Source organism: Phallusia mammillata, chromosome 4 (genome assembly GCF_965637545.1).
Source record: "Phallusia mammillata chromosome 4, kaPhaMamm4.hap1.1, whole genome shotgun sequence".
Taxonomy (NCBI): domain Eukaryota; kingdom Metazoa; phylum Chordata; class Ascidiacea; order Phlebobranchia; family Ascidiidae; genus Phallusia; species Phallusia mammillata.
In genome coordinates, this window is record NC_137255.1 from 18341969 (window position 1) to 18353012 (window position 11044).

The 11044-nt window shown below is 34.9% G+C and overlaps 1 protein-coding gene across 3 annotated transcripts; it reads right to left on the minus strand.

The window, feature by feature from the left end:
* Window positions 1-367: 367 nt before the first annotated feature.
* LOC145225110 (uncharacterized) lies at window positions 368-5731 on the minus strand. Of its 3 annotated transcripts, XM_080091754.1 has the most exons (12): window positions 5315-5731; window positions 5074-5200; window positions 4362-4807; window positions 4100-4294; window positions 3893-3957; window positions 3196-3387; window positions 3068-3139; window positions 2807-2998; window positions 2676-2747; window positions 2258-2449; window positions 1614-1685; window positions 368-1129 (listed from the first exon to the last, which is right to left on the minus strand). In XM_080091754.1, exons 6-12 carry the CDS (start codon window positions 3319-3321, stop codon window positions 935-937), a joined length of 921 nt encoding a protein of 306 aa, XP_079947880.1. In that variant the 5' UTR covers window positions 3322-3387; window positions 3893-3957; window positions 4100-4294; window positions 4362-4807; window positions 5074-5200; window positions 5315-5731; the 3' UTR covers window positions 368-934. The 3 variants fall into 3 exon arrangements, with proteins under 3 accessions (XP_079947880.1, XP_079947879.1, XP_079947881.1); XM_080091753.1 differs by having other exon boundaries at window positions 4362-5200; XM_080091755.1 differs by lacking the exon at window positions 2258-2449 and having other exon boundaries at window positions 4362-5200.
* Window positions 5732-11044: the final 5313 nt, after the last annotated feature.

Here is an 11044-nt window from a genome sequence, read left to right on the forward strand (position 1 = left end):
GGTGCGTTCTAATAAAACAACACTCATATTGTTTTGCACCAGGCCATCTGTCTTCTGCTATACCGCTATGAAAAACTAAAACATTCTTTCTGTCGATGAACAAATGAGTATTTCAATGCATTTGGTACATTTTTTGTAAACGACTGGTACCAGTCGTGTACTTTGAAACCTGACAATCTAGGGTTTAATCCGACAAGAAATCTGACACGACGCAAACTTTTCGATTTTCCCAGACGTGACGTAATTCATCGCTTTGCGATAACCGAAACCGGCGTGACGAATCGGCTACAAATATAGGCGAAAAAGTGGCAGGAAAATACAAATCACAGCATAAAAAAGCCCGACTGAATTACATAAAAGGATTTTATTGTAAAATTGTATCAACAAGCAAATAGCCACTACGATAATGAACGGTTACTAACACTACAATTGTTCAAGAAATATGTTTCTTGGACTAACTTAATTAAGTCCAGCTGTGTTGTTTGTAACACTTTTTATTGGAGCAACTATTGACCAACGCGGTTATTATAAGTCTGTCCAAAAGTAAGGAGGTCAAACTATTCGGTCAACTGGTTTTATATCGCGTGTTGTATGCGGGTTGCATTTTATCTAGCGCCACTTAGCGATTTATAAATTTATAATTCGTCGACACTTAACAGGATAAATTATTTATTTTTACGAAAATACATTTATTGCTGCACAACAACACTGCAAACAACAACTAAAATCATAGTTTACTACTATCATTGCAAATCCGAATACAATTGGAAAAAGTAACTTAAAACAATTTATACAAAGATAGGATGAAAATTCTAGAGAATGTGCATGCATTAAAAACATACAAACAATAGTTTCCTGACAAATTATAATTGTCCAATTATTTCGTGCTTTGCACACCGGTGGAAATTAAATGATGTTACATGTTTTACAAAACTTATTGCAATTTGCACGTGTCGAGTTTTTCTTGTAATAAAGTATACTCTTGTCTTAGCACTCTTAACAGCTTCAATTCGTTCTCAGGGTCTTCGCTGATTTCTTTTAATTGGGCGGTGTATTTTTTCTCGAGCACATCGTTAATTCTACGTAGTTCTGCTCGTTTGCCGTACTTCGTCCATTTTTCATATATCGCCTGTGCAAGAAAAAAAATACACAAAATAATTAATCACAATGCACGAAGTCAATTCTTTCCTATCAAACTTGTCGTGGACAATTTTACTAAAGTTGCAACAATTGTGACCGAGCTATATGTAGCCTAACCATTGAACAACTAAACTAATTTTTTTCTGCTTTTTGTGTTCAAAATTCCGTGAATCGTGTCAACGTCGATTTATATTACTTGTGACGTGGTGATTGTCGTGTCTTTTGTCGTTTGCCATACGTTTTACACGAGGTAGCCGACCGTGTTACAGTGCATTGAATGTTTAATAGTGCTGTAAGTTTATTCTCAAGAAATAGTTTCATAAAGTTAACTTAATGCGTGTGGTAATGATGCTGCTAGTTGCGTTAATGTTCGTGTTTGTATAGCATAAGTAAACTCTCTATTTTGTATTATTTTTATGTATGGGCGAAAAACGCTAATTTGGACAATTTAAAGTTGTTTAGCCTATGCTCACTTTATTTGCTTCGATGGCGTATTGCCCTCTCCATTCCGAAATTTTCGAGTTTACCATTCTTTCCTGGTGCTCCTTAGCATAAAAACAAACAAACAATTTGTTTTAACAGAACATTATCTGTAAAGCATGAACAGCAGGGCTTAAAGTGGCCACTTTTAGGTTTCGTAACTATAAACAGTAAAACCCTTGGTTTGAAAAGAATTAGTCAGTTGTGCGTAGAGAAATATATATTTCGCCGGACATCATAAGATCTTTTTTTTGAAAAAGAACGGTAGGCCTACGCTCAACGTGGCGAAACAACATGCATTGAAACAGGTAGTTGCCACCACCGACACCTGCTAAAAGGAAACAAACCTGTGACAAGGTGACTTAACCAAGCCAGTTAAAATCTAACGAAATGGAGAAAATAAGAAAGTAGAACTGGCAAACACATGGCGATATAACAAAGATTAAGGTAAGAATATATTTTCATCTACCGGAATCTAAATAATTTTGTTTAAGCCATGCAAGGGTTTTACTGTGATATTTTAATTATAAAGTTGCATGCTTTTGTTATTCTTGTGAAAAAAATGACTGTTGTTTTCACGCTAAAATCTTAACTATTACAATTGGTTGGTATTTTTAGGAAATTTATTTCCAATTACCTCGTTTTCTTCCATTTCCCGTAAGAAGCGCAGTTTAATATCAAGCATTTGTCTTTTTACCGCGTATTCGTATTGAAGTTTATTGGATACGCGACAGTTTGCTATTTGTTTCTGAAATGCGTCCATTGACTTCTCCATGATATCTGCTAGTTTCGCCTGTGCTTCCGTTCTACCAACTTTCTTTCCCTTCATCTATTTCAAAAATGAGTGCGAAACGATTTTTCAAAATCAAAATGGATGATCATAAGGTCTTTATCTGATCATAAGGTCTTTATCTGTACTTTCTGTACTTCTGTACTTATTCAAACAGTAAGGAAAGTTAATATCACTCTTTTCTGTCACTTTGGTTTAACCGCTAAAGAAAATGGGATTAAATTGGCCCCAACGTTTATTCCAAATCAATTGTAAAATATATTACCTGTATGATTTCTATCCGCATATAAGCAACGGCCTGAGTAATTGCTGATTCCCCGTAGACTCTTGAAAAGTCCTAACAACCGAAACACGTTTTTGCCAAAAAGTTTGGAATAAATGAGTAGTGTTTTGTACCTGATATACGGCATGTTCTTCTTTCTTTTCTGAGACCAACGCCCCGAGTTTTTCCATTAGGTCTGTTGATATTGGATTTAGGATGCTGTGAGGAATTTCTCGTGTGTTCATGTTAAAAGTTTGTGAAACCCGAGCCATTTCCCTGTCCCCCTTTAAAATCATTTCATTTTCATCCAGGGATACAATGTCGTCCTTAAAAACACTTTAGATTTTTTTGACGGGTTCGGAAAAATACAGTCAATTTAAAGTTTTCGCAATCACCTCACTCAGTGCATCTTTAAGTTGTTTACAGGCCAAGTGCGCGCAGTCCTTTGCTTTGTTTTCAAATTCTTCCTAGAAAAACATCCTTTTGCACAAAAACAATTAATATTAACTCAGCGAAGTTGTACCTTCTTCTTTTCGTTGACAACAAGTGCATGGTTATACTTTTCCGTCATTTCAGCTACTAGTTCACTTTTTTGATTTTGTGAAACTTCAGGCAACGTTTTTGGATCCTTTTCGTCGAATTCGGCCATCGCCTCATCTTTCGCATGCTCATATATTACGGAAAGGGTTTTACCATCAACGTACTCTTGTACTTTCTATGAAATACACACTAATAATATGTGCAGTGCTTGTTAAATAATAGGCTATATATAGACCAATGCAATTAAAATGTATACATTTTTTATCCGTGAAAAACTTCACATCATAAGTTTTTCATATTCGCCACCATTTAACCTTAAAACATAACATTTGTGTTTCACACATGGAATAAAATCGTATTGTAGGAAATTTTCTTAAGAATGTTGGCAAGTACATTTACTCTCCTATAATTTGGTAAAATATAAAGTCGCTTTGTTAACTGGTTGCTTTAATTGCCGACAGCACGTGATATCATTTCGTACACTTGCCACTGTTTAAGTGTTGCAAAGGTTTACAAAATGTTGGCCGAAAAACTGTTTTTTATTGCTAGATTTGTGTTTGGGCCTTTTGACGGCGCGGTGTGACTTAGCCCATGTCCAATTAAAACCAGCTGTAAAGAGTATAATGTCGAAAACATACGATGGCCAAAAATGAAAGAAGTTGTATGCTCGAATATCTTACCGCATGAATTTGTTCTGAGAAGATCTTCACTAGTTCATTTTTATTATCTGTTGCTTAGTTTGGTTCTAAAAATAATGATTTACATTTTATTAAAAATTGTTATTGTTATAGTCATGGCTGGGTTAAATTTTATGTTTATTTGATGTCATTTTTTAAAGAATAGAAGTATTTTGATTGAATTGACCAATCTACAAAAACACTTTTTACCCGTTTGAATTCATTTTCATCATCTATTATTCTGTAACTGGCAAATAAAGCTGTTAGAACTTCTGCTTTCAAATCTTTGCAGTTGTACAAGCGCTGGTTAGATGATTCCGATTTAAACATTTCTAAAGCTTGTTCCTGTACGCGGACGTGCTCTTTTATTAGATCATGATGTTCAACAAACGTTGTGAGGCACACCTAAAGAGGTTGTTACATCCAGTTTGATTTATCAACCTGCAGTAAAATCTGTTTAGGCTACACTCACCTCTTTGATTGTCTTCTCGTAGTAGGGGAGAGTGGGGTGGGTTGTTACAAAATTTGTTTCGCTGCAATTTTGGGGTTGAATTATTATTCAGATCATCCTGATTTTTTGTATGGAGTTTGATATGCCCCCAAGTCTAGTAAACATGTTACCAACAAAATAAATTGGTACTTGTAAAAAAAAATATTTCATGTTTTCTGGTTGATGCTCTGTTGTAACAACTCACCCCATGGTGGGGGTGAGTTGTTACAGTACTTTAGGGAGGTTTCCACATCCACAAATGTGACAATTTTTATTTCTTTTATTGTGTGTTTTGTAACATAAATATAATAAAACCACTTTTACTCATCTTAACTATTTATTTTGAGTTATAATCAATTTATACAATTTTGTTCATCACGATTCAGAAATTCCAATCCAAATTTGCTAAATTGGTGACATCTTTGTTTCTAAAGTGAACAAAACAGTTGTTTAGAGTCCAAAAGTAAACTTTTTGGAATGGTAGCAATATCAAGTATTTTGTTTTGCACCAACATTTAAGTTTATTTCATAAAATAGAAGTCACATCACAAGCTTGCATGTACAGTGTGAGTATTGTAATATCAAGTATCATTGTATGTCACAAATCATGTTGTTTATTAAAATAACAAAACAGATCAAAGGGTTTATAGAACAAACACAACACAGTTTACAATCAAATTCATTTTTAAAGTACTTTATGTCAATGAATTCACAAACTTCAACTTTTGACATAACTTTAACCATGGAATGAATGACATCCTATATTCCTTACAGTTTCTTGTCCTCGATATAGTAGTAAGTTTTCAAACTTGGTCCAAAACCTGGATTTTACACACATAATTAACTTTTTAGAAAGTAAAGAGCTTGCAATAACAACATATTGTCACCAAACAACATTTTAAGCACATTATTTATTTACAAAAGTTAAGTATTACCTTTCTCAGGCCCATATGTTAATCATTGTTCCAGATGTGGGACACCTTGTAACAACTCACCCCACCAGCATGGTGCAACTTAAACCAATCTGAACTTAAAATTAGCTAAAGTTTGCAACTTTATTCTTTTACAAGTTACTAACATATCACTTGACAAAAAAACTTGCATGATAGAATTTTTTAAATTGTGTGCTTTAGGAGAGTCGATTTAGCTTAAGTCCAAAAATTTACTTTAGACACCTCAAAATAGCAAAATTTGAGAAGTCAGCGAATACCCGCACAAATTTAACCAAATTTTGTCGCGCTGGCCGTCCCGGATGTACCAATCGACATGCGTAATTCCAGCGGTTTCATGAAAACATTGCCGAAGTTATTCGCGTTGTAACAACCCGCCCCTGTAACAACTTACCCCACTCTCCCCTAATGTACAGCTGTCTGAACATTTTTTGCAGCGGATTTTTCTGCTAGTTGCTGGAAAACGCCAAAAGTCATGATTTTTTTTTAATTTTTAGACGTTTTTACAGGGTTAATACAAAATTACGAACAAAATTTGTATTTTTACTTTTTTACAAAGTTTTCTGACAACAGTTTGTCTCTTTCCCCTTGTATCCAATCATTAAGCTGCGTTTTCATGTCTTCCTTTTGTTTTTGCCCGGCATCGGACACATCTAATGGAAAGAGTGCAAGTTGGGATGCTTGATCATGAAGAGTTTCAAACCAATCCTCGTCCACTGGTTTGGTCAATCTCTGTGTTAAGCAAATGTTATAGGTTATAGTAAACCTCAGTTCATTCGAAACTTCGCCTAATTCAGATGAAACTTGAGGTACAATTGCTTGGTAGTATTTTCGTTTAATTTAATTCAGATCCGGAGAAAAATTGCTTTTTCAACATGTCCTGACCTAGATTTCTACGTTACAATTGCAATTTTGTACGTGTAACCACGTTGAAGTTAGGCTACTATGTGGTGGCCACCGGTAGATTACAAGAGCTTAATTAGGTCTACTGTTTATAACCTTAGCGTAGACCTCGGTTCACCACCACTGACACCCGTGCCAGGTTGGCATGCAATATGAGTTTTCGTGGCAGGTCAAGCAATTTCAGGTTTTTATTTAAATCCTACAGTTGGACATAATTAAAACTATTATTAAAGTGCTGTAAAAACATTAAAAAGCGTTTTTGCAAAAAACTATCTAAACAATTTGGAAAAATAAAACTTACCTTTATCATGTATTCTCTGTACGTTTGTTGACATGACCCACATAGTTCAGATATTGCTTGCTTCTTACTTTCCTAAAGCAATAAGTTGTTTTAATGCCTTCACAGTTTCCAACAGAAAATTGCAATAGGCTACTTGTTCTTTTATTATTTCAGGGAGATAGGCCTAATATTGATATTCGTCTTCTATGGACTCTTGCAGTTTTGTTCTATACATTTGTTGCTCTTCCTGAAGATATTTTTCGCTTTTTACTTTGTTGTTAAACCGATTCATGGCGTTTTTGAGAGTTTCCTCGTGTTTTTTCTCAAATTCGTCTTGGTGACATTTATGCAGATTGAACTAAAAAAAAATTAAACGTCCGAAAAACATCATCTCACTGTAGTCGTGGGTGTTTTACCTGTTTCATTTCAGTGCTGTAGAATTGCAAACATTGCAAATACATTTTTTCGAAATCAAGTTTACGCCTGGTCTAAAAACAAAACAAACATCCTATGCTGTGTTTTGTTTAATGTTTGCAAAGCATGTTGCTTTTAAGCGTACCTTTACACTTTGATTTTGGTGCTTTAGAAGTTGAAGTTCATTTAGAAAAAAATCATCAGTTTCCTTCTTAATGTCTAGATGTTTTGGAGTCGAATTATCTTTTTCAAGTTCCATTACGGCGGCTTCACGGCACTCTTTATGCCAACAGTTCAATTGCTCATCAGTCATATATTTGTCATCCTTCAACTTTTCCTTCTACATGCAAAAATATGCTTCAATAATGTAGAGCTGCACGAGAAAAGCATCTGTACCATTTTTTCTTTGTACGTTTTCTGGATTTTTTCCAAAACCTTGTACCTCTGCATTCTTTTCTTTTTCTAAAATATATGTCTTTTTGGTAACATGCAAAACGAAAACCGGGATAAGACTCGTACACAAAACAAATAGTGTTTTACAAACTTTTTACCAACTCGGCTTCGTGTTGTGCTGTGTTTTCATCGATGTGTTTGTTTAATGTTCGTAGAAGATCATCTGAATAAGGTTTAACGAAGTCACATTTGTAGTTTTGGCTTTTTTCGTTAAAATGCATTTTAGCAACTTGTTTAGCTTTTTCCAAACAAGCACTGAAGTTGTCTTTGTGATTTTCCTGCCAATTAGGAAATGTGTGTAAACAATGACAAGTACAAAGAACAAAAAAGCACTAAAAGTAACCTACATATTTTAAGCTGTCCTTAAACTTGTCATAGGAATCTTCGACCAGTAAAGTTTTTTTTTAAACTTTACCTTTAATGAATAAATTGCATACAGTATGATAATTTGCTAGAACGTGCTTTAAAAAATATGTTTCATTTCAAAGGTTGTTGTTGCCAAGGATTTTTACAATACTAGTGTTGGTTTTATTACTTAATTACCGAAATTAAAAAAGTGCCTGAAACCAATGTAAACGTACTTGTTTGAGGTGGAGTTCATATGAACACGCTATGAAGCGACTTTTCAATTCGTCTTCTAAACTTTCGCCGTACTTTTTCTTTAAACGTTCGTTTTCATATTTTTGTTTTTTGTGAAAGGCATCGACTAGCTTCTGTTGAATTTCGTTCTGTTCAGTTTCCAGGGCCACGAAGTCCAATGTTTCCACACATTTGTTCTAAAAATCAATAGCAGAAACACTTTTAGAGGTCATCTTACGTCGACGATCACAGATTATTAAAAAAAACTATTGTTTAGTAAAAAGCACCAGTGCTTCTGTACTAGAATCGGTCAACAAAAAATGTTTTCGAAGGAGAAATATATTTCACCCTTATGGATATTATCAGTCTTTGCAAACAATGACGTAGGCAACGAAAAATTGTGCTAATGTGTAAATATTTTTGTGTAATACCATTTTTTTACTAACGCCATATACCACTTCAATTTAAAAAAAATCAAATTTGAAAAAACAGTAATTTTTTTTTCACCTTATGCGGTGTGTTAAATTTGTGACGTGTTTGATTGGCTTTGAGTTCACATCACCTTTTAAAGACTGGTCTACACTCGTTGTTTTTGCTTTGTAGAGGCTAATGATGTCCGCAAGGGTGAAATATATGCCCCTTTTCCAAAATATTTTTATTTACTAACTATAGGTTAATCAAACATACTTCAACGACATTTTTTCTTCCAGCATATTTTTCAACCACGTCTTGAACTTCCTTTCGATATTTTTGGTGCACAGCGTTCTTAATTTAAAAACAAAGTTAGTATCTATACAGGCGTAGCTTACCTTATTTTCGTACTTTAAGGCGGCTCAATATACAAAACGATTAGCTTCTTGGTTAACTGTGGCTTAAATTTTTATTCAAAGTCAATGACATGTATATCGGATTAATTTGCAATTGTACCGTATAAAATGCACTTACGTTTCTGTCAAACGGTCAAATTAATTAAAAGTCACAAAAAAGGTTTAAAAACATATCATTTATTTGGTGTAAAATTTAAAGCAAGTATATTTTTTTCAAGCAATATATAATGGGAGAAAAACAACAAATTTGGTATTTTAAGTATAGAAGTAGCAAAAATGTTACCACTTTTCTTTTGTTGTTTTGATAGAACATTACAGTTAGTTGCTGTATCCTATTTTTTAGTCGGTCCCGTAGGTTGTCTTTAAATGTCGCTCCTCCGAGCAGCACTCGAGATTCAAAGTGTTCCATTACAGTCTTTTCAATACCTTTGACAGTCGACGAAACGTCTTCGTTTTGAAAATACGGTCCAGTGTTCTAAAAGTTAAAGTTGGGGGTACGAAGCACCAAAGCAGGGGGTACGTCATACAGTGTGAAATTATACGCTATTAGGCATATTTGTGAAGAATGCGTACCAGTTACGTTGTTATATGTCTTTGACTGATTTGAATTGACTTATTGTTGGTGTGCTGTAAATATTGTTGAATTTACAAGACTGTTTTAATGCACACATTCAACGCATAAGTTATAAATACACTGAGTTTAATTCCTATTAGTACAATTTTATTTACTTCCGTCGGCCATTGTAGACAGTGGGTTACGAAAGAAATTTCATGAAAGCTCAAAGGGAACGAGCGCTAAAATGGTTAAGAAACACTGCAGTACAAGATTAAAAAAAACATCGTATTGGCAAAAAGTCGGAAGTGTGTCGGCACACTCAATCTAGTCTGACACATAAACTTAAGTTTCGTAAACCAGGGATTTTGGACACAAACCAAGACTGGGTCAGGAGGTTATTTGTCGAATATCTTTGCATTCAAAAGCACGATCCCTAACTTAACGTCGACACAGTGTCCATGCGACTTTGTGTCTGTTCAACGCTTGACCCCTATTTCCGTTTCTTTCCCGTTTTTACTGCAACATGTTTAATTGCCAGTTCCCCGTGGTATATGTGACGTCACACTACAACTCTTGCATTTTACTTCTTTCTAAACTTAAAAAGGTTTCGCTGAAATATTCCAGTTTCAAAGTTTCGTCCTAATTTTAATTCTGTGGGGTTTAACAGTGTATAAAGCATGGTTTCAAACCCGACAATAATTTACTGACTTTTTGCATGCAAAAATATAATAATTGAAGCAATTTTCGTTGGTACTAAGCAGGAAAGACAATTTACCGCTTTAACTGTGGGTTCGTAATATATACACATATATATATATGCACCACCGAATAACGCCCAAAAAGCCTAGATTATTTTTCTTACTTGATGCACAAATTGAGCTGCTCACTGATAAGATCAGTCTTAACTGTCTATAACAGGGGTGGCCAGACCTGCTTCATGCTCGAGCCGCATATCACAAAACTTAGTTTTAAAAGAGCCCCAACACAAAAAATCAAAAACGCGTTTATTCACTCACAATCAAGTGTAGGCTTTTAAATAATGATTTATTGTTGTGTGGTGATACTGTGAGTCTCCACCTGGGCTGCAAGGATTTTGAAATTAGGCTTTTTTGTGTTTAGCTTTGTAATGACGTTTCTATTGGGCGTCGTTGTGGAATAATTTTTTCGACAACGGCGTCTTAAGGCCGTTTTGAAAACAAACAAAAAACTTGCAAGATAGCTAACTTGCAGGAACTTAGCGTTGCAAGTTAGCTAACCTGCCGCAAGTTAGGTTATCTTGCAACGCTAAGTTGCCGCAAGTTAGCTAAGTTGCTGCAAGATAGCTATCTTGCGACGCTAAGTTACCGCAACTTAACTAACTTGCAACGCTAAATTGCCGCAAGATAGCTATTTTGCGCCGCTAAGTTGCCGCAAGTTAGCTAACTTGCGACTCAAATAGTTAAGTTGCATCAAGATAGCTAACCTGCAACGAAATATAGCTAAGTTGCGGCAACTTAGCGTCGCAAGTTAGCTAAGTTGCGTTGCAAGTTAATTAAGTTGCCGCAAGATAACCTAACTTGCGGCAAGTTAGCTAACTTGCAACGCTAAATTGCTGCAAGTTAGCTATATTTCGTTGCAGTTAGCTATATTGCGGCAACTTAGCTATCTTGTAGCAACTTAATTTATTCGACGACGGCGCCCCATACGTTTCAAGTTACTGGTTT

What these genes read in the sequence shown, in the direction of transcription:
- LOC145225110 (XM_080091754.1), bottom strand. Translation starts at nt 3,321, where the DNA reads ATGGCCGAATTCGACGAAAAGGATCCAAAAACGTTGCCTGAAGTTTCA. An exon ending in GGGAAATGGAAGAAAACGAG is followed by an intron (nt 1,686 to 2,257) that starts GTAATTGGAAAT and finishes TTTTATGCTAAG; the next exon opens with GAGCACCAGGAAAGAATGGT. An exon ending in ACGCCATCGAAGCAAATAAA is followed by an intron (nt 1,130 to 1,613) that starts GTGAGCATAGGC and finishes TTTCTTGCACAG; the next exon opens with GCGATATATGAAAAATGGAC.